Source organism: Pseudorasbora parva, chromosome 25 (assembly GCF_024679245.1).
Source record: "Pseudorasbora parva isolate DD20220531a chromosome 25, ASM2467924v1, whole genome shotgun sequence".
Taxonomy (NCBI): Eukaryota; Metazoa; Chordata; class Actinopteri; order Cypriniformes; family Gobionidae; genus Pseudorasbora; species Pseudorasbora parva.
Genome location: NC_090196.1, coordinates 21,473,252 through 21,497,396, shown reverse-complemented (window position 1 = coordinate 21,497,396; position 24,145 = coordinate 21,473,252). Strand labels below are relative to the sequence as shown.

General features: G+C 36.2%; 2 protein-coding genes across 4 annotated transcripts in view; both read left to right on the top strand.

The window, feature by feature from the left end:
- Positions 1-8,176, top strand: part of mical2b (microtubule associated monooxygenase, calponin and LIM domain containing 2b) — a 64,487-nt gene extending 56,311 nt beyond the window's left edge. For all 3 annotated transcript variants that reach the window (XM_067436126.1, XM_067436124.1, XM_067436125.1), the window contains 3 exons: positions 3,256-3,355; positions 3,434-3,507; positions 7,439-8,176. In XM_067436126.1, coding sequence (XP_067292227.1) covers positions 3,256-3,355; positions 3,434-3,507; positions 7,439-7,623 — 359 coding nt within the window. In that variant the 3' untranslated portion in view covers positions 7,624-8,176. The remainder of the gene's footprint in view (positions 1-3,255; positions 3,356-3,433; positions 3,508-7,438) is intronic.
- A 944-nt stretch (positions 8,177-9,120) lies between these two features.
- On the top strand, positions 9,121-23,834 carry parvaa (parvin, alpha a). The gene is made up of 13 exons (XM_067435807.1): positions 9,121-9,396; positions 13,677-13,766; positions 13,878-13,948; positions 14,051-14,153; positions 14,282-14,422; positions 15,077-15,192; positions 16,331-16,389; positions 17,465-17,484; positions 18,537-18,598; positions 18,675-18,743; positions 19,723-19,824; positions 20,217-20,289; positions 22,990-23,834. The coding sequence occupies exons 1-13, from the start codon at positions 9,261-9,263 to the stop codon at positions 23,064-23,066; spliced, it is 1,119 nt and encodes a 372-aa protein (XP_067291908.1). The 5' UTR covers positions 9,121-9,260; the 3' UTR covers positions 23,067-23,834.
- Positions 23,835-24,145: the final 311 nt, after the last annotated feature.

Here is a 24,145-nt window from a genome sequence, read left to right as displayed (position 1 = left end):
AAAATGGAGTGACATAGGCTAAATCCCTTAGGTTTCATATCTTCATTTGTGTTTGGAAGTTGAATTAAAAAACCTGACATGATGGTGAGTACATGATGACAGAGTTTACATTTGTGGTAGCCTACATTTGTCAATTTGTGTTTGTGTGAATTATACCTTATACTACAGCAAGTTGAGCCTTTGATAAAACAACTCTATATCGTGATCGTTTCCATCAAGGATAGTACATATCGTCAATTTTTTGTATATCGTGATATATCGTTTAACGATGTATATCGTTACACCCCTAATATATATATATATATGTATGTATGTGTGTGTGTGTGTGTGTGTGTGTATATATATATATATATATATACATATACATATATATATATGGTAGGTAGGTAGGTAGGTGTTGGTCATATAATTAGAATATCATCAAAAAGTTGATTTATTTCACTAATTCCATACAAAAAGTGAAACTTGTATACTATATTCGTTCATTACACACAGACTGATATATTTCAAATGTTTATGATGATTATAACTGACAACTAAGTAAAATCCCAAATTCAGTATCTCAGAAAATGAGAATATTGTGAAAAGGTTTAATATTGAAGACACCTGGTGCCACACTCTAATCAGCTAATTAACTCCAAACACCGGCAAAGGCCTTTAAATGGTCTCAGTCTAGTTCTGTAGGCTGCACAATCATGGGGAAGACTGCTGACTTGACAGATGTCCAAAAGACAACCATTGACACCTTGCACAAAGAGGGCCAGACACAAAAGGTTATTGCAAAAGAGGCTGGCTGTTCACAGAGCTCTGTGTTTAAGCACATTAATAGAGAGGCGAAGGGAAGGAAAAAATGTGGTAGAAAAAAAGTGTACACGGATTGTGAAACAAAACCCATTCAAAAACATGGTGCAGATTCACAAAGTGGACTGCAGCTTATACGCACAGACGTATGCAAGACATGGGTTTCAGCTGTCGCATTCCTTGTGTCAAGCCACTCTTGAACAACAGACAGCATCAAAAGCGTCTCGCCTGGGCTAAAGACAAAAATAACTGGACTGCCACACAATCCATGTTCCTTGAGGTCCAGTGTAAAGTTTTCCCAGTTAGTGATGGTTTGGGGTCCCATGTCATCATCTGGTGTTGGTCCACTGTGTTTTCTGAGGTCAATGCAGCCGTATACCAGGAAGTTTTAGAGCATTTCTTGATTCCTGCTGCTGACCAACATTTAAGAGATGCAGATTTTATTTTCCAACAGGACTTGGCACCTGCACACAGTGCCAAAGCAAGTTTAAGCACCATGGTATCCCTGTTCTTAATTGGCCAGCAAACTCGCCTGACTTTAACCTCAGAAAATCTGTGGGATGTTGTGAAGAGGAAGATGCGATATGCCAGACCCAACAATGCAGAAGAGCTGAAGGCCACTATCAGAGCAACCTGGGCTCTCATAACACCTGAGCAGTGCCACAGACTGGTCGGCTCCATGCCACACCGCATTGGTGCAGTAATTCAGGCAAAAGGAGCCCCAACTAAGTACTGAGTCTTGTACATGCTCATATTTTTATGTTCATACTTTCAGTTGGCCAAGATTTCTAAAAATCCTTTCATTGTATTGGTCTTCAGTAATATTCTAATTTTCTAAGATACTGAATTTGGGATTTTCCTTATTTGTCAGTTATAATCATCAAAATGAAAAGAGATATCAATCTGTGTGTAATGAATTAATATAATATACAAGTTACATTTTTTGAATGGAATTAGTGAAATAAATTTTCACAACTTTTTGATGATATTCTATATATATAAAATTGTATTATATTGTGTATGTATTGTCAATGAATTGTGAGTGTCCGCAGAAAGATTTTGAACCACTTCACAACATTGATACTATGTATGTGAAGACTAACTCTGGATATATATGGCATGTACACAAAGTAAACCTGCAAATAAACTGTTGCCTTATTGTTTTTTTAGAGGGGGAAAATTAGAGATTCAAATAATAGTGATTTGCATTCAAACTAAATGGCCATTTAGAATCAAAATGATATTGAAATGACTGCAGAGGTAATGGGTTCTGTAAATAGGCAAAGAAAGGGAAAAGTGCCTCCGAAATGAGCTGAAAATGTGATGTTTCATTATTTTGGTGAATCTACGTGGGGATTATTAAAGGCAACAAGTCGTTCCGATGAAAAAAGCCAAATCGCAGCAGCCTTTTAACATACTGCATAATGAGTTTATAATCATATTTTGAAAGCTCTAGGCTCTAATTATAAGGACTGTAAATTGAATTTAACATTTCCTAGAAATCCATTTCTCAAGCTTCCTCATAGAAATTCCTCTTTTGACATCCTAAAACCTAGACAGACATTGTTAGATATTTAGAAAACGAATGAAACACTTTACTGTGGAAACCTTCAACTATAGATCTAGGAGTATTGTTGCGTAAAGAAAGCAAATCTATTGCTTTAAGTGTGTCATGTGACATCTTATTCCTAGCCTTGTTTTGTCGAAGTACCCATATCTCTCTTCCACAATGCTACAAGGATACAGGGAGTGTAGAAGACGTCCCTTTTATAAAGAGGACAGCAAAGGATACAGTGTGTCTTCTATCAACAGTCTTCATTGAGGGCAGCAGAATTCTATTAATAAATGCATGGGGGCGAATCTTTTGTGACGGTGCACTGTGACCTGCCGCAAACCATTGTTCGGCATGTTTACGTGTCTTTGTCGGGATAATTGTGTTAAGATGAGGGGCTGTGGGATGTGCATTTTTTGATGAATAGGTTCTTTGTTAACTGACATTTGCGGCCTCCAAATGGATGGAGAGTGGAAGTATGTAGTAAACAATGCTCTGAAACTGTCAATGCGAGAAACTGACATTGTGGGACTTCATGAGACTATAAGATACATAATAGTAGTATTTGGCTTTTGGTCCTAATATAATTATTTTAAAGATCTTTTGAGCGTGCATGAGGTTTCCAGTGACAGAAAATCTGCAAATATCGTGGAATGTTTCCATGCCTGAAGTAATAATGAAAAATAATGATAACTCAATTTATATTTAAAAAAAAAACCTTAATACACTCATACACTGTCAATACAATGTTCAAACTACTTATTCTATTAATAAATTCAAATATATGTGTATAGTGCTTTTCACAATACATATAATTTCAAGATGAATTTATCATCAGTATGTATTAGTTGATATAGAGGCCACCAATGTTCAATACATCATGTGTTATTTCGTTTTCACAGGCGACGACTACGCAGATGAGACCGCGCTACTACAAACCTGGTTCAAACTGGTCCTGGAAAAGAACAAACTGTCCAGATATGAGTCTGAACTTATGATCTTGTAAGTACTGTGACTCTTATAGAGTACTGTGACTCTTATCAAGCTTTCTGCACGTCTTATACATGCTCTTGTCCCTAGTGCTCAAGAACTGGAGTTTGAGGACACTCAAAGTCGGCTACAGCAAGACCTGAGACGGCGAATGGACATTGAAGGTGGGTTTGCTACGATACATACAGTACAGTATTCCAAAAGTTTGGAATAATTAAGATTTTTTCAAATATTTTTGAAAAAAGTCTCAAGACTGAATTTATTTAAAGAATAATAGTAATAGTAAAAAACTGAAATATTGTAAAATACGGTAATATTACCATTTATAAATAATTTTTGTAATGCGAAGCTAAATTTTCAGCATCGTCCAGTCTTTCAGTGTCACTTGATCCTTCAGAAATCATTATAATATGCAGATTCAATGCCTAATTATCATTTATGATAACTTATTAATAACCAGTGTTGAAAACCTTTTTGCATTATTTGATTAATAAAGCTTAAAAGAACAATACATTTAAAGGTGCAGTGTGTAATATTTATGAGGATCTATTGACAGAAATGCAATATAATACACATAACTGTTTTCAGTGGCATATAAAGACCTTACATAATGATCCGTTATGTTCTTAGAATGAGCCATTTCTATCTACACACACCACGGGTCCCCTTACAGTGGAGTCATTTTGTTCCGTCAAGTTTCTACAGTAGCCCTAAACGGACAAACTGCTCTACAGAGCGCTAGCTACTCTCTGCTGTCTCAAACGACAACATCTTTGTCCTGTGTCGGCCACCGTACACTTAAACCCTAATAAGTTGATTGAACTCAATTGATTTGAGTAAACTCGTTCCGTCAATTCAATTGAGTAATGGAGTCTCCCAAAACTTGTATATTTAAGTTCACAGAAGTTCAGTACACCATGCTGGGTACTACCAATCAAAACTTTCCCATGGGTCCCAACATGCATTGTGGCATGAATAAATTATATATAAATAATAATAAAATAAATTATGCATCTGAATTGTAGCTCATTTTCTTTTGATTGTACTATTTGCTTTTAATTTTGCTGTTTTCTTCTGATGTTTTTGTAGCTTATTTTATGTTCAGAGTTTATCTGTTTATCTGAATTTTTTTTTTCGATTGTCACCATTGTAGAGATTCATAAGCGGATTCTTGATCTCTGTGTGTGCTGTAGATTTAAACATTTTGTGCACATATAAAAAAAAAAAGTTAAATTACCACAACAGTGCAGGATCACATAGCCTATATTATTAATACTTCAAAACTATTAATAACCACTTCAACAACCAGAGCATTACACTGCATGAGATCAGGGATTCTGCCAAAACATGATGATATCATCATCATCAACAAATAAACAGCATCACTTGATGATATTTTCTCTTGACTTTTTGTTCCATAACAAATGTGTCTCTCAAACACAAAGCAGCCAGAAAAACACTAATATTACACAGTCAAGGGTCAAGAGCCCCACTAAAGCAAACACTTATCTCCATCATGATGACTTCCAACGAAACTATTATTTTAATTTAAACAGAAATAAAGTCAGTCTGGTTAGTTATAAGTTAGTTCACATATTATTGTTAGGTTTAGTAACTTTTTTACTTACCGATTTTAAGATTGGAAAAAGTCTCCATCTTGTTTTGAATCTGCAACAAGAGGAGAGAAGCAACAGAGGAGGCGAAAAGGACTGCCTTTTGTAAATGTCCTCCAATCAGTGAATTAGTTATCTTGTTGCCAAATAGAACTCCTTGTATGGCCAATCACATCAAAGCAAGACCAGAGTGAGCTATTTTAATTTAGCCTGGATGCCAGCCGAACTTAGCCCCACCCACAAAATGTTTAGGTCGGGCAGTTCGGTCTGGCCTTGCGCCATAGAGGAGTAATTATCTCCGAACAGAAACTGTTCGGACCAATGAAATCATCAGGGTGGGCTTTAGACGATAACGGACCGATGATAAACTGTAATGTAATCATCACGTCATCAAAGGGGCTTGGATTATATTTGTTCGAATCCTAAACGGAGAGCTTGTTTGTATCTGCATTCACCATCACAATTTCTCTCAGAAATGATGATCATGTTGGGTAAGTACTCTGTGTATCATTAAATTCTTTTATTTTTTTACAACACCGGCAAAGATCGTGTATTCCAGCCTGATACCAGCGCGCGTGCAGGGGTTCTCCGGAAAAAAAATGGTGTTTGGGGGGTAAAATGTGTGTTATTTTGGCAAGGTTGCCTGCTAAAATTCGTACTCATGGGTCTGTATATCACATAACAGTCGCTTCAACCCGTGTAGAAAACAAAAAAACAACCTGCGGGAAAAAAAACATGGACTTGGCAACACAGTGCAGTTGAGCTCTGTTGACATTTGACAACTAATGTAATGTGTCGCTTTGTTGCTCTGATTGGTTGTCGGTCTATCCAATTGATGTCTTTCCTGGTTCGGTTGAAACACGCCCCATAATGGAGCAGTTTCAGACTCATATTCTGACTAGAGTTGAGTATGACCACGTCAGGCTAATTTGAATTAGTTGAACTTGAAATTGTACGTTTATGTATTATGTAGGTTAATAAGTTATACTAACTTATATTTTTGAGTTTCTGGACTAAACTAGTAATATTTAGTCAAGATTACTTGATATGTTTAAAGCTACACTGCATAACTTTTTTAGTTTATTCTTAGCTAAAAACACTTAGTTCTTTCAAAAATATATGCGCTCATTAATGTATATTTACTTCTTTCAAGTAATAAAGTATTCTTTTATTTTACAAGTTTATAATATGCCATATGAAAATACATACGGGTGAGGGGTTCGAATGCCGGTCGCCATGTTGCCCCTCCATCTTGAAAGTATATTAGCCAAAGAGGGACATATACCCATAAATTCAAGCTTCGCCTTTCGCGTTTTAAGACTCGATGGCACCGTGTCAAATGTGAAGAGGGGGATTGCCATGTTAATCTTGGACTAAATCGGCCACCGTAGAAGTTCAAACGAAATTGGAATTGAGAGGAACAGAAACTATTATTCACTGGATGGTCATATACCTTTTCACCACTAGTTGGGGGAAAATATCACACAGGGTAGCTTTAAGTAAAGATTGGTGTGGCAGTTTCAATTCTTAACCTCACCACTAGATGCCGCTACAATTCTCACACTGCACATTTAATGCATTCCTAGTGAATAAAAAGTATTTTTATTTTTATTTATTTTTACTTAACCCAAACTTTTGAATGGTTGTGTATTACAGTTTCCTCAAATACCATTAATAGCAAAAACTTTTTTAACATTGATGATGATGAAAAATGTGCAGCAGCAAATCATCTTGTTAAAGGATCACGTGACTGAAGGCTAGAGTAAGGATTAAACACATTCAGCTTTGCCATAACTAAAATAAATTAACAGTAGAAAACAATTAAATACAAGGTTTATGTTGCTATATTCATATGAAATCTTTAAAATAAGAATAATGCCATATTCAAATAAAGATTTTAATATGAAAATGTTTCCATGGGCCTATTCAAATAAAGATTTTAATATAAAAATGTTTCCATGGGCCTATTCAAATAAAGATTTTAAAAAGTAGGCCAAGTGTCACTACTTTTAGCCTTTAGATGTTTTGTAAATACGGCCACCCAACTTTAGAAGTATTTGCACATTAAATGGTCTATGGACCAACTTTTCAGATATTGGATTGGATAATTGGTTGTTAGAGTGAAAACATAGTAAGTGGTGACGCATTTACTTGTGAACAGGAATTGATAACTGCTGAGGAAGGTGATAGTGTCTTCATTTGCAAGTCAATGGTTGGTCCCTCATCCTCCGGCAAACACAAATTTATTTTAGTTCTTCATGGTGGTGAAGCTCACTGTTTACCACTGAGACACATGCAGCGTTTAGTCACAGAACACACAGGCGTCATTGTGTAATAATTCATTATGGTTATCATACAGTATATATATAATGTTATACAAAGCAATTAAACCTTGTTACATGGTGAAAATTTGAAGCTATGTGGACAATATTTTACTTGATTATTGGTGATAGGCCTGTCTTTGTATTCCCTCCATATCCAGACTGCGAGAAGAGTGCAAGTGAGCTGGCGGAGGAGCAGAGCCTTCTGGTGGAGATCATGAAGGTGGTGGAGAAACGAGACAAACTGGTGAGTCTGCTGGAGGAGCAACGGCTGAAGGAGAAAGCTGAGGACCGAGATCTGGAGAGCATGATCCTTTCCAGAGGCTATCAGTTCCACTGGACCTGAACTCCTCTACTGTACCGACCTGCAAGAACTACTTTAGACTGAGAGAGAAGGTCTCGAAAAGACTGTAATACGCTTGTTTAATCAAATCCAACTAATTGCTGCCTTTTGCATTCTTCAAAAGAAATAAACCAAAAACCAAACAAGTGCCTCTTTACTAACACAAAATGTTTCCAAACACAAAGCTGCACAGCCACAGAGGGGAGAGGACTGACTACACATTTTATTCTCACTGGGGCAATGGTATTTATACAGTTAAAGCAGTTTTTCTTGGACTTGATTTATCTTCCTGTTTTGTTAAAAATTTTAATAAATGTTTGTTCTGTTCTTTAGTGAATATTCCATAAAGGGCCAAAGTTTACTGGCAGTGATAAAGTGTGTTAGTTTTTCTCTCGCAATGACCAGGATATCTTGTGACCTTAAATTTTAATAGTTAAACCAAATATCATTGTTTCAAGAATAATGGAGTACTTAAGAAAATGTGCAAAGGCCTCTGGTTTTATTCTTGTCTGTCTGTTGACTTGTGTAATTTATTTAATAAATGTAAAAACAATGAGTGGGCTCTCCTTTTTCTCTTATTTTTTTATTACTGGAAATCAACACAAAGATATTCGTAAGAATTGTTTCAGTGTTTTATCAAATGTCTGTATAAATATGTATATAGAGAGGAAGAGAACATTCAGATTCCAAAAATTAAGTACCAGTACTTGTAATTAGATTACATTTTAAAATACTTGTATTCAGACTGCGGTTCTTTTTTTTTAATTGATTGCATGTTATAATGGCATTAGTGCTTAAATCATTTACACTTTAATCATACTTACAATATGTAAGATTTTTGGATTAAAATATCCAAAAACCACTAGAACAATGTTATATATTTTGTTGACTTGTGCACTTACATTATCCCAAATGTTTCCAAGAATTTTTAAATCCAAAAAAATAAGCAGTTTTAACCAGGACACGGACCGTGTCTGTGCGTTGCCTATCAATTACCCATGTTACCCATGATTTCCAGTTTTATTTTGTACAACAAACCCCAAAATATGCTTTAATTATGTTTTATTAGACAAGGGAACAACTGTTTGGAGACATTTATAGGGAAAACTAATACTGTATAGTATAGCATTTTCTCCTTCCACGCTAAATCTCGGTGTCATCAAGCTATGCCTTTGTTTTGAAAAGGTGACCTTTAGCAGCAAAAAATTACATAGTGTGCCTTAATAGCTTTTAATTAAACTCATGAAATTGTAGGTTTATAATCTTTTCAAATGCTTATTAGATATAAAAAAAATAATGTGCACATTATATGCCTTTAAATAAAAAATATTAACTTTTGAAAACTATAAGAATCTTAGATTTTTATTTCATTATTTTGTAATTTTACATTTTTTTAAATATTTTTTATATTTGGCACTTCATAGCTCAAGGCTAATAACATTGAAGTCATTGTATGATATCGGCAGTTAACAGTCTGGGAAAGAGGGTGGGATCAAAGGATAAGGGAAGCTCGTTTCAGATTCAGAAGGCTGGGCAAATAGCTGGAATTCCGTTTCCGCTCCTGTTCCAGGGATTTTACGCACTCCATCAGCGGGGAAAAATCACATATTATTACACTTTTCTGACCCTCACCGTTACCGATGGCTTCTTCCCCGCAGAAATCCCCGTCTTCTCCCAAGTCGCCAACTCCAAAGTCTCCGTCCTCCAGAAAGAAAGATGACTCATTTCTGGGAAAACTTGGTGGGACTCTGGCCAGGAGAAAAAAGGCGAAAGAAGGTAGCGATTGAGTTTAAATGCCTTTGTTTTTGCCAGATGTTTCGCGCGTTTAAAATATTAAACAGCAGATCTAACGTTAGTCATGATAGTTCTGCTTGAAAGTAGCCTACAAGAAGCCTACATAACTTCAGAAGTCTAAATAATTCCCATCCTCCAATGGTTACGATATGAGCGTGTGTTAACACTCTCAACATCTATGTTGCTTGTATACATTTTAAAAACCTCAAAAGAAACGTCAACGTGGTGTGTTTTAAAGTAGTGAGAAATGTAATGTTTACACTCCAAAGTTTGTGCCGCTTTCCAGCGAGATTCGATTCGCGGACGAATCACTCTTTTGAGTCGGATCTTTTAAATGAATCATTTCACAAATGCGGTCTTAAACTGAAACCTGGCGCTTCTCTAACACGGTTGAATCGACTCTTTGAACCGAGAACCGTCTCTTTTGAACATGTCTAGCTCCTGGTCCTAAAACTGATGAGTAAATTGATGAGACATATGGGGGCGAAGGCAACACTTTATTTTACAGTGTCCTTGTTACGTATGTTACATGTACTTAACTTACCATAGTAATAATAGTAAATGATGCATAATTACAACCCTCAACACCCAAACCCTAAAACTACCATAACCTTATAGTAATGTAATTAATTAATATTACTATAAATATTACTACTTAAATATATAATTACACTGTAACAATGACACCGTAAAAAAATAATAAAGCGTAATGGGCCAAAATCAAGTTATTTTAGAAAGGCAAATAGAAATGTTATAAATGAAACAAAGTTAATGTGTGTATAATCTTAAGAGTTAGATTATGCAATATAGACAGTGCATCCGTGCGGTTAATAAGTAAAAATCTGATTATCTGTTAGAAAACTGAATTATAAACCATGAAAGACAATCCTATACTGTTAGCTACGAGGTTGTTGATCAAGGGCCCTTTTATCAAGGACAACATCCTGCATTATTTCCACTTATTTTATAAATAATCATGTTTAACAGTGGAATTCCTGAAAAACTACAATACCCATGATTCTGTACAGAATCTCCACCAATCAGATCATCAAGACAAGCAAATTGCACCTAAAGAACTCTTTAGTGCTCGCCCACTCCTGTGAAGCATTGCAAAAGATGTAAAGAGTCAGTTTCCCTATGCTCTCAAAATACTTCAATATTTGTGTATACATATGCATATTTTTCTATCAATGTTAAATATTGTTTCTGTGTATATAATCAACCTTTAAATCAATATTTTAATATTTATTATATTATTTATTTTTATTTTGTAAATTGATATATGTGTTATATCCACACAAAGTAGTTCACTTAAGATTTTAACAGTAGTTATTCAGAGATTTATTAGTGATTTTTATTTGTGCTCCATTTTGGGCACTTTAAAGTATGCGCCCTAGAGGCATGATATTCACCACACCTGAAAATGACTGCGTCATCGAATCACTCTGAAAACCTCTAAACTACAGTCTTGAGTAGCAATAATCAGCCTTTTTATAGTCTAGAAATCATATGTTGGCACATTATAGTGTTCTCAAGCTCTGTCTTCAGCTGACACCCTGCTTCGGCAGTGTTTTTCTAACCATGTAAGGTATTCTGTCTGGACGAGGCTTGAGATTGTTATTGTACAGGAATGAGAACAGTCATCTCAGCCTTGAGACAAGAACAGCTGCGAAACTAGGCCGCAATGCCCAATAATAATCCTGACAATTTATTGCGATCCGCATCCTTAACAAATAAAAATATATTAGTTTTGTTGTTGTCCTCTTACCCAGTAAGTAAATTAGGCCGTGTGCCGCTACCCATTACATTTGAGTGTTTCTTCTGGGTTTGCACGATTCCCAGAGAGCACTTCTGTGATGATTGCATGGCATCCATCAGCACTTGCAAGGCCGATTCAGAGGAAAAAGCAGCTGAGCCTTCGGATTCTCTGACTGTCTATTTCTCTGTCTCTTATTCACCCACGCACAGGACGAGAACTGTGATCTGGATGGGTAATTGACTATTTCTTAGTATGCGGTACATTTACTAGTAGTTACACAAATGAAAATATGAATCCAGTCCAAACCTGCTCCAAACATATGCTGTTGTTTTTTTCCTGTGGGTTTTTATTTTTATGCAACTTTATTTTTTAATGCAACTCTTTCCATATAATGACAGTTTCAGCTTCAAAAAGTGCTTATAGTGTTAGTTCACCCAAAAATGAAAATTCTGTCATTAATTACTTAACCTCATGTCGTTCGACACCCGTAAAGGCTTTCATTGACACCAATGTCATTTCCTCTCTCCAGACCCATAAAACAAGGCACTAAAGGCGTTGTTACAAAGCCCATCTCACTACAGTGTGTCTAAAATCTATAAAGCGACGAGAATTAGTTTTTGTGCGCAAATAAACTAAATAACGACTTGTATAGTGATGGGCCGATTTCAAAACAAAGCTTTGAACATTATGAATCAGCGTATTGATTCATGATTCGGAACGCGTGTCAAACCGCCAAACTGCTGAAATCACATGACTTAGGCGATCCGAATCATGTATCGATACCCTGAGTCATAACGGTTTGAATCTTTGTTTTGGAATCAGCGTTATTTAGTCGTTATTTAGTTCGTTTGTTTTTTGCGCACAAAAACTATTCTCGTCGCTTTATAAAATTATTTTAGAGACAATGTAGTGAGATGGACTTTGTAACGACGCCTTTAGTGCCTTTTATGGGTCTGGAGAGAGGAAATGACATCGGTGTCAATGAAGGCCTGTCTGAGCCATCGGATTTAAACTAAAATATCTTCATTTGTGTTCTGAAGATGAACGGAGGTCTTACGGGCGTCGAACGACATGAGGGTAAGTAATTAATGACAGAATTTTCATTTTTGGGTGAACTAACCCTTTAAATCTAAACGCACCCTAGCGGCAGCAAATCTAACCTGCTGCGAGTGTCGTCTAGCAACTCTCAATACCCTTCTGAGCTGTAAACGCCAAACTCTGGTCGGGCCAACCACATCGTGTATAGAGTCGGTGGGCGGGGCTTAACATAATGATGGCAGAGTTGCGCTTGCATGCTTCTAGTAAACACAGAAACTGGCGAACGGCGTTTTTTCGAATAAGCTTTGACCGCGACTCTGGAAGACTTGGAGTTAAGCTTTTCTCTGAGAAAAGAACAAAGAACGGCACTGAAGTCATTCTTAAGAAGGGAAGATGTGTTCTGAGTTTTGGCGACCGGATACAGTGAAAGTTTAATCTGTCAACGAGCTCTGCTTCACCTTCGTTGCTCTGGTTGGTTGTAGCGCTATCCTATCGCGTGCACGCCGTGCAGAGGGAGTTTGAAAGACAACCGTTTATCTGCCCCTCGGATTGAGCCCTGTCCAAGTTTCCAGACCAAACATCTTGATGTGGGTCTGGTTTGTCAGGCTACTTTAAAACATCATAAAAGAGAGATCTTCCGATGGTCTTGTTGTTGACTAATATTTCTGAAGAAATTGTGGTGCTCATTGTTGAACATCCCATGTTAACCTCATCGCTCATCATAATACAAGATACATGACATCTCTGTCATGCCGTTGGATTGTATGCACCCCCACGCCAGTGAGAAGAAGCAGCAGGAGAGCAGCTGTGCGTGAGGTCGAGAGGGTGTTGATTAATAGGATATCGTCCTCCATGGGAGGCCTCTGGAATCCAGCACAGGATGTTCGCATCCCCATAATCAACGCTGTAGACAGTGATGCATGCTGGGTTGCTGAAGGAGCGAAGAGCTGGAGTCTTGGGTTTGTCTCAGAGGATGTTGAGAATGTCGACGTTTTCCTGAAATCTAATAAAATGAGACATGATGATAGTGTTGTGGGGAGTCGCCGGGTGTTGCTAAGATGTTTTTGGTCATTGTCATGACTTCCGGGCTTAAAAACCTGCCTTGAGCGGCCTTGAAACTGGCCTTCAACTCATGGAAAAGATGTCATTGAACAAGTATTTAAAATATACTGTCTAAATTATTAATTTGTAGAGTAACTTTGAAATCATTACATTGTTAAATATATATTTTTTTAAAGGTTGATTAATCTAGTTTAAAAAATAATTTATCAATTGAAAGCAATATTTTTTCAGCATTCTTTGATGAATAGAAAGTTAAAAAATAAACAATTATTTGAAATAAATCTTTTGAAACCTTATAAAACAGCAATAACACAAGGAATAAAACACGGTTTCTTTCTTTTTTAGGCCACTGTATTCAGTAATAATTTGTTACCTCTCTCCTGATGTGTCCTGTATCCTATAGTATCGGAGCTGCAGGAGGAGGGGATGAACGCCATTAATCTCCCCATGAGTCCCACACCTTTTGAGCTTCATCCTGAGGACATCATGCTAGGTACTGAACCCGTAGACAGATTATTCAATTGATGCTCCCTCAAGTTATTAATAAGCCCTTACACCTTCCTGTCCTCCTTTTTTCCAATTCCTGTCTGTCTCTTTCTCATAGAGGAAAATGAAGTCCGCACTATGGTGGACCCGAACTCGAAAAATGACCGAAAACTCCAGGAACTCATTAAGGTTTGTGTTTAAAAATAAGAAAAAATGTAAATTCTCTCACCATTTATTCACCCTCATGTCATTCCAAACCCTGTGAAACACCCATGATCATGCCTAAATTAGGTGCTCATCGACTGGATCAATGATGTCCTGGTTGGGGAAAGAATCATTGTGAAGGACCTGGCTGAAGATCTCTATGATGGACAGGTTCTCCAGAAGCTTTTTGGTACAAAATCTCTGATTATTTTACTATATGGCTTCTTCTGATTTGACTAAGTTCTACCATAGTCAAATCAGAAGAATCTTCTCCACATCTTTATTCTGATTTGGCCTTGTGCTTCTTCTGTCCTGTAGAAAAGCTTGAAGGTGAGAAGCTGAATGTTGCGGAGGTGACCCAATCTGAGATTGCCCAGAAGCAGAAGCTGCAGACGGTTCTGGAGAGAATCAATGACGCGCTGAAGGTCTCCACCAGGAGCATCAAGTGGACCGTTGACTGTAAGTCCCTAGAGCTTCAACATGAGTTGTTCAAATGATCCTAAATAAGACAAGACAAGTGTTATGTTAAATATGGACCTTGCTAAGTGTCCACTTAGACATGCCGTGGTGCACTTTACAAAGTAAAGTCTTTTTAAAGCGCTATTGATGGGGGGGTTTCTCGTAGCTTTGAGCTTCAAAGGCTTGGAAAACACTTAAGGTGATGTAACAGTGTCTTTTAGTGGATTTCAATCTCTTCAGTTATGTGGAAGAGACACTTAAGGTTGAAAGATTTATGCACTATTGATTTTCGTATTTAGTGGAGGTGAACATTAATCCTGTTGATTTAATCTTTTCAAATGAAACTAAGAAACACTAAGATTTGAATTTGGTGTGAAATGCAGTAAAAATGTAGGGCGGGAGTTGATTTTGTCCATCGGGAATTGTTTGGATGGTCGTGGTTTGCTATTGGTCAATCTCAATAGGTAACTCCACCCTCTTGTCCTTAAACACGTCATCAGAGAACTGCTGCAAGAGGGATAATTATTTTTTAATTTTATTTTTTAATTATGTGTACATAAATCATTTATTTAAAAAAACACTGCAATATTCCAGAAAAATAAGAATTGTCAGTTGATTTCATGGTGACTTTCCTTTTTTTTCACCATTTGCTAGCGGTTCACGCTAAGAGCATTGTGGCCATCCTGCACCTGCTGGTGGCGCTTTCACAACACTTCAGAGCCCCCATTCGCCTCCCTGACCATGTGTCCATTCAGGTGGTTGTGGTCCAGGTATGTACACTCTGTTTTAGACTGTAATGCTATCTGCTAATAAAACTTTGTTGATATGATGCTAAAAGGCCTAAAGTAACAGTTATGTTTACGTTTAATTATCAACTTGTCAAACAAATTCTTCTCACAAATATCCACAAAGGGTTATTTATTTATTTTTGACCTACCAATGTATTTTAGGAAAGATAGCAAGTCAGAATAGAAAGTTCTAATGAAAGCTAATTAGCTTTACTTTCATCTGTATTTTGTCTTGATTTCTTTTGATATTGTTTTGCTGTATTTCACTGTAACACTGTAAAAAATTATATAAAACAATTAGTTACCTGGTTGCCTTAAAATTGAAATTGAAAAATTGAGTTAAAGGGTTAGTTCACCCAAAAAATGAAAATGAGATGTTTATCGGGTCCCAGCGATAAAGGTTCGGTCCTGCTTTGGAAGCAGACAGTGAGTAAAACTGCTTCAAATGTCTCTGCTGTTGGCTACCGTCGCATGAGTAAACATCAGTAAACGACACGATCGCGTGCTTCGTCATTCAAATGCGCTAACGGACTCCATTGTTGTTCCATGTATAACGTTACACTATTCTGACGTGCAAAACCGTTTTGCTTGCTACTGCTAAGGTCTAGTCGCATACAATAGTCCATAAACCGAATCATGTCATCATAAACTGCGAGTAAACACACACAAATGTTGACAGGCCACTAAATACAGTACATACCACAGAGATGGACGTCCTGCTGTTGCTGTTTCTCCTGTTCAATTTATTTCAGCCTCCGGATCTGATTCTGGATCATATCTGTATTAGCTGAATCCGATCGATAGCCAAGGATTTCTCCACGCTTGAGGACGTCACCTCTTTGTGTGCGCACTCGTGATTCTTTAGCTCCGCCCACACGATACGCCTCCAGGCGCTCGGTTTTTTCAGGAAAGACTCGGTACAGCCTATATTTCTTTTATAAATATAATAAAACTAAAGACTTTACAGAGAGATATGAAGGATGCAATACTACTCTATAGGTACTCAAGATTGACATGAGATTGATTGAAACTGACTGTTTCACCCCCCCCCCCCCCCCCCCTTTAAGTCTTCTAGAGAATTCTAACTCTTGTTGATATCTATTCTGTTCCTTTCCCTTAGAAACGAGAGGGCATTCTCCAATCCCGTCAGGTCATGGAGGAGATCACTGGCAACACAGAGTACGTCAACGCTGCAAATGTCACCCCCACGTGTTCATAAATGTGCCAATATCAGGGTTTAAAGATCATTTGCATTTTTTTAAATGATTCCTTTCATATGTTTCAATCATTGTGTAGTAGATTGTCGCTGTTTTGTCAACCTTTGTGACAACACACACATACATATAAATGCATGCATGCATACATACATACACACACACACACACACACACACACACACATATGTGCACAGCTGACTGTAGAGCTTTCCAACAGGCACCTGGCAGCTGGGGAGATAAGTGTGTGTTTTTGCACGTGTATGTGTGTGTTTGTGGAATACTTCCTGAGGCTGTTATCACACACACAGTAGCTGCTGCTGCCCAGGATGATGGCTGGCAGGAGTGATTAGAGAGTGAGGAGGAGGGGGCCTCATGGGGAGAAAGCCCTGTCCAGGGCTGTCCCAGACTTGCCTGATCAATTTGATCACTCTTCCACATGCCCAAATAGCAGCTGACATTTTTTTGCCTGGCTTTCAGTTACCGTAGCATTACGAAAGATGAATTACCTCCCATGCTGTACAAGAGATGAATGAAATGCATAACAATCAATAATGCGCTGATATAAAAATTCTTGCAGATACCGAAAAGCCATAATTTGTTTTCCTATTATGACCTATGCCCAACTAATTGTCAATATTAAAATATTTACATTTTTAAAACCGAAATATAAGATATAAATCATTTTAAATTCTACATGCATCACAAAATTATAATGTACAGTGCGAAAATTAGAACTTTATTTTGAGATATGCTGATTTCATTAAACTGTGTTATTAAATCAGTGTTTTTAAAGATTCATTTTAAGTGAGCATTTAATGATGGCAAAAGAGGGAATGAGCATGAACATTTAAATAAATCAGCCAATAACGATAAATGAAAAAAAAAAAAAATCTCTAATATCAACCAAATACTGCTATATGATCTTCATATATCCCCTAGAGTAGCTGGAATTATCATGTCAATTTCTAACCGCATGCTTATATATTTAGTACCAAAGTTCAGTCATAATTTAATAGAGGTGTTTTTTACTTTCACAGGGCATTATCAGGCAGGCATGGTAAGTGCATAATAAAGTTATAAGAATAAATTATTAATGTCCATAATTTAGATGTTACGTACACTACTGTTAAAAGTTTGGGGTCAGTAAGATTTTGTATCTTTTTTTAGAAAAGAAATGATTGTTTTATTCAGCAAGGATGCATTAAATTGATCAATTGTTTAAATAGTTGACTGTAAAAAACATTTAAAATGTTTAAAAAGATTTCTGTTTGCTATAAATGCTGTCCTTTTGAACTTTCTATTCATCAGAGCAACAAATCATCATATCAGAATGATTTCTAATTGTTATAATATATATGAAAATAGTTGTCATTTTAGATTGAAATGATGTTACTGTAATTTTTGATAAATAAATGGACTGCAGTCTTGGCATAAAATTCTTATCAACCCCAAACTTTTGAATGACAGTTTAACACTCATCTTTCCCTCGCACTTTGCAACAAATCCTAACCTCGTGGGTCAAATTGACCCAAAGTCCTAAGACTTTTTTTTTTCTTTTTTTGTCCAGAAAGCTTATTTCATTTATATAATATAAAAAATAATTAATGCAATTTATTTGGAGATTTTTTTTCTTTACCTTTAAATTGCTAGATTTTAGCAATAAATAAATCATAATTTAAGCACATTCTTTTAACTTGAATTTAAAACAACTAATAAAAAACAAAATAATAAACCCTTTTAATTCAGCTCAATATCTTAGTGTACTGCTACTAATAATAATAATATCTTATTGGGTGTCTTTTCCGATTTCTTGTGGAAAAAAGATATAACATTTTTAGTTAGAATTTTGAGCATTTTTAGGTCTTTCTATGTTCACTCTAGCTTTTCTCACATTCAATTTATTCCTATGGGGGTTAAATTAACCCGCGAAGGAAGGATTTGTTACTTTTTTTAAATTTCAACAACAAAACTACTTGAATTCAGTCAATTTGTGTCCGTCCGTCCGTCCGTCCGTCCGTCTGTCCGTCCTTGGGTCAAGATCACCCGAGGAAAGGAAAGGATTAAAGGTTGTAGCAGTTTTCTAAACCATGTATGTATTCTTCCATGCAGAGCGTGATGCATTTGATACCTTGTTTGATCATGCTCCTGACAAGCTGAATGTAGTGAAGAAGGTACCAAAGAACACAAATATTAGTCAAATAGACATCCTAAGACAAGTCTGACCACATATGCATCTGTTTTCCATAGACTCTAATCACCTTCGTCAACAAACACCTAAATAAATTGAACTTGGAGGTTGCTGAACTGGATACACAGGTAACTAACAAATGTATCAACACAATAAATATACTGTGACTGTGGTAAATTTAAGCGTTAAGCCATGAGAAATCATCCGTTACAGTGATTTTATAAAATGCAGCAACAACATGATAAAAGGGTATTTTTTGAATAAATTTAATGAAATTACAGTTCTGTCATCATTTATTCCCCTTGATATCACCTGCCACAGTTTAGCTGTGCCAGTCAATCTTTTACATGGAATTATAATGGGAACTGAAGCTTTTAATTTTCAAAACCCACCATAAAATTAGAATTTAAAATTGCTCATTTGATTTGTACTTTTATATTTTAAGTTTTCTAAACCCATATGATTGCTTTGTTTCGCTATTCTTAAAATAAATTAGTTAATTAGCTTATATGTAGGCTGTTTACATTGCCAAATATTTATCGGTTAATAAGACGCTTAATGATTGTTCAAATAACATTCAATCATTTTAATAAGTGTGTATACATTACCATTCAAAGGTTTTGGGTCAGTAGGATGTTTTTTTTAATGTTTCGTAATCAAAGTTATTTTTAATCAAAAATACAGTTACAACAGTAACATTATGAAAAAAATATTACAATTTAAAACAACTGTTATCTTTTTTCATAATTTTAAAATGTATTTGAATTTTGTGATGCAAAGCTGAATTATCAGCATCATTACTCCAGTCTTCAGTCACATGATTCTTCAGAAATCATTCTAATATGCAGATTTGATGCTCAACAAACCTTTCTTACTATCAATGTTAAAAACAGTTGTGCTGCTTAATATTTTTGTGCAAACTGTGATCTTTATTTAGAATTCTTTGATGAATAGAAATTGATTTACTGTCACTATTAATTTAATGCATCCTTGCCGAATGAATGTATTATTACTTAGAACAGTACGTATCTGTTTTATGTAAATTTGCATTTCTCAATTTAACGTCTATGACAGGATTGATTTGTTCTTACTGAGGCATGTTTGTAGTTTGCAGATGGTGTGTATCTGGTCCTGCTGATGGGACTTCTGGAAGGATACTTCGTCCCCCTCTACAACTTCTTCCTGACCCCTGAGAATTTTGACCAAAAGGTATAAATTATAAGTGCATCTGCGGTTAGCGTGCTTCAGTGTGGGAAGCCATCCTGGTGTACTCTGTTGAGTGTCATTGAGAGGGGGTGGTGTTGACAGTCAGCCCAGAGTACAGGCTGCTCACCTGGGTCACGTCCAACAAGCCCAACCCGTGCCAAATGGGCATGTCGCACCAGGATGCATCTGTAATCTGCCTCTGCACAGGAAACGGATAAGTGGTGTGATGTGTGGCTCTCTTCTAATATCCAGTGCTTGTGTGTGGATTTCAGAGATAACTGCTTTAGGTCCAGTTTTGGGAAATCACTTTTTAAAAGAACAAAATAAAAAAACATGTACCCCTCTTTGTACTTCTTCAAGGTGTCAAAATAGTGTTTTTTCGTTTTTATCTGCAGGTTCATAATGTGTCTTTCTCCTTTGAGCTGATGCAGGATGGTGGCCTAGAGAGGCCCAAGCCCAGGCCTGAGGGTAATTATGCCTTTGTTTTCTGCATATCCTATCATTGTAATTGTGTGGTTGACATCCTATTTAAAAACGATTTGTCTTGTCAGGGTTGTACTATGCTACTGATGTTTTCCCAATTCTCAAATGTTGCTCTTTTAACCTGAAAGTCATTTTTAAAGTATTTCTTAAAATCCTCGCATATGGAAGTTTCAGAGATAATTAAAAAAAATTACATTAAAAACAGGCCTTTGTTGTGATGTGCTGTAAATATAATTTACATAATCTACTTTTTTTGCTGAATATCTTATACATAATTCTCACATTTTGAATATAAATATTTAAGTGCTCTCAATCAATTAAAACATTTTTTTCTGTAATTAATCGCGATTAATTGCACCTAACAAAAAAGTTTTTAATGTATTTTATATTGTCATAATTCCCCATCTAATCTCCAAATTAATTTATAAACAACATAAAGACAGTATATTTTAAATATTGTATCTAAATAGCCTACAGATATTGAAAAAAGTTATCAAACACTTCACAGTCTTCACTGCATAAATGAAATATAGATTAATTCTTATTAAAATGACAAAAGTTCAGTCAAGAGCATTGAGAATTTCTGTCTTTGTTTTATGGGTCCTGCACACTGTGCAATTCTTTTCTTTTCTTTTCTTTTTTCTTTCTTTTTTTTCAAAATCCTTTGCCAATGTTGCTTGTCAGACTGTACGAACATGATCCCCGATGTAAGCCAAGTCACACTGTAAGATATCAGTTGTCATTAATGTCAGACTGCGTTATAGAGATATTCAGTGTTATTCACTTCAGCTGCATCTTTGTGGTCATAATGTTATGCCTGATTGGTGTATATGTGTTATAATTAATAACTACCTTCTTACAAGAGCTAGTTTAACATATCAGCAGTTCACAGGGATAGGGATACTTTACAAATTTTAAATAAAAAAGTAATGCAATAATTTACAAATCAAATACACTTATATTTTATTCACAATATAATATAGATAAAATCAAATGATGAAACACATTCCAAAAAAGTTGGGACAAGTAACAATAAGAGGTGGGGAAAGTAAAATGTACATATAGAGAACAGCTGGAGGACCAATTTACAACTTATTAGGTAAATTGGCAACATGATTGGGTATCAGAAGTCAAGATGGGCAGAGGATCACCAATTCCCCCAATGCTGTAGTGAAAAATAGTGGAGCAATATCAGAAAGGAGAAAGATTGTTTCTCAGAGAAAAATTGCAAAGAGTTTAAAGTTATCATCATCTACAGTGCATAATATCATCCAAAGATTCAGAGAATCTGGAACAATCTCTGTGTGTAAGGGTCAAGGTGGGAAAAACCATACTGGATGCCCGTGATCTTCAGGGCCCTTAGACGGCACTGCAGCACATACAGGAATGCTACTGTAATGGAAATCACAACATGGGCTCAGGAATACTTCCAGAAAACATTGTCGGTGAACACAATCTAATTCGCCGTTGCTGAAAAAAAACTAAACAAGAAGCCATATCTAAACATGATCCAAAAGCACAGGTGTTTTCTCTGGGCCAAGGTTCATTTACAAATGGACTGTGGCAAAGTGGAGAACTGTTCGGTGGTCAGACGAATCAAAATTTGAAGTTCTTTTTGGAAAACTGGGATGCCATGTCATCTGGACTAAAGAGGACAAAGACACCCCAAGTTGTTATCAGCGCTCAGTTCAGAAGCCTGCATCTATGATGGTATGGGGTTGCATGAGTGTGTGGCTCGGGCAGCTTACACATCTGGAAAGGCACCATCAATGCTGAAAGGTATATCCAAGTTCTAGTACAACATATCCTCCCATCCAGGCGTCGTCTCTTTCAGGGAAGACCTTGCATTTTCCAACATGACAATGCCAGACCACATACTGCATCAATTACAACATCATGGCTGCGCAGAAGAAGGATCCGGGTACTGAAATGGCCAGCCTGCAGTCCAGAACATTCACCCACAGAAAACATTTGGCTCATCATAAGATGCGACAAAGAAGACCTAAGACAGTCAAACAACTAGAAGCCTGTTTTAGACAAGAATGGGACAACATTCCTATTCCTAAACTTGAGCAATTTGCCCCCTCAGTCCCCAGACGTTTGCAGACTGTTATAAAGAGAAGAGTGGAGGTCACACAGTGGTAAACATGGCCTTGTCCCAACTTTTTTGAGATGTGTTCATCCCATTAAATTTAAAATCAACATATTTTTCCCTTAAAATGATACATTTTCTCAGTTTAAACATTGATATGTCATCTATATTGTATTCTGAATAAAATATTGAACAAAAAAAACATTCTGTCCCAACTTTTTTGTAATAGGGTTTGTATAAAGTTAATGCAGTGTATATACTACAATCAATTTATAGTGTATGAATGTAGTCTTTATACTGTGTGTGTTTGTGTGTGTATTTGAATGAATATCAGGTTAAATGTGTGTCTAGGTTTGTTAGTGTTTGCATTATGCCATTGAGTCCTTGAAGTCAAAGGTACATTATTTAACATCGCATAAATCTACTTCATGCTATAAATCAATTCAAACAAGTACTGGAACTAAAATGAAAGGGAATGAATGAGTGTTTTAGCTGCTCAAGGTATTTTTTAGAGCGAGGCAATTGTAACTCCATAAAAGCTTTTGTTCTCAAATTTCCGAATGACTAATTTTTGTTCCTCTCTTTTGTTCCAGATATTGTGAATTGTGACCTAAAATCGACACTTCGAGTCCTTTACAACCTTTTCACCAGGTATAGACACGTGGAATGAGTCGAAACAGGAAACACATCTATGGGATCACAAGTTTTTATGAGGCTGACAAACAAAATATGCTGTTAAAATGATTGTGGAGTGTTGTATAATACCCCTATACATACGGCTAATAATTGTCGAAGTATTTTTTCTTGTAATCTAGATGGATGAAAACACACTTAAGAAAATAACACTATGCATATCAATGTTTTTTAATGAAAGCATTCCATTCCTCAGATGATGCATAACTTCGGCTTTTATATGTGATCATTCAATTAGCTGTTAAATCTGTCTGAAATGTAGTCATTCTAAAGTGCTTAAACAGACGAATGAGAGAAAATATCCAGCTTGCACTACATTATATTACATAAAAAACTATATTATCTTAAGTCACAATATTTGCTTATATTTCTAAGTGGGTGTCTGGCCAAATAATGTTAGTTTTTATATCTGTCCACTTGCATAGTCTATCTGCATCAACCCAAAAAAATGAGTATGCTGTTGTCACACAAGTGTGGCTCAATTTGTTATTTTAAAGACTCTTCATAGCAATTAATTTATTTTCTTATGTCTTAAAACATGTTTTTTTTAGATCATTATTGGGGAACATTTGTACTTAAAAGGATACATGGATTTAATTCGATGTGGTGCAACTTTGTGAAAGCTACAATACTTTTTTCATACCTTGTTTGGCTGATATCATTCCAGTAGCATCATTTGTGAAACTCCGTTTCATCAGCACCTGAAAAATGTTACAAAATCTACATTAAACGTGCATGAATCATAGCCTATTGTGATTGTCAGATTTTATCTTTCCATTCCATTTCCTCCCTCTGTCGAGCCAAAGTCTGCATTCTTGAGTGCTGTACTTTAAGCCGTCTTGTCACTGATAGACTCGGTTCACTTCACTCACTGGAACAGATGCTTACGCCGTTCAAAATACCGCAGGGATGACCAGCAGACATGGGCCCTCTTTGTCCTTATTTAAGTGGAAGGCTGTTTGGGGGTAATTTACTTCCATTCAAAACCATCAATGTCCACATGGGGAACCGGTGCTTGAAAAAAAATCGCTTTAACATTCTTATTGGATTCTTTCA

Excerpts from the sequence above, each read along its gene's own strand:
- parvaa (XM_067435807.1), top strand. The coding sequence starts at position 9,261 with ATGGCTTCTTCCCCGCAGAAATCCCCGTCTTCTCCCAAGTCGCCAACT. Across the intron at positions 14,154-14,281 it reads GGTTCTCCAGAAGCTTTTTG|AAAAGCTTGAAGGTGAGAAG; the intron begins GTACAAAATCTC and ends TCTGTCCTGTAG. Across the intron at positions 16,390-17,464 it reads GAGATCACTGGCAACACAGA|GGCATTATCAGGCAGGCATG; the intron begins GTACGTCAACGC and ends TTACTTTCACAG.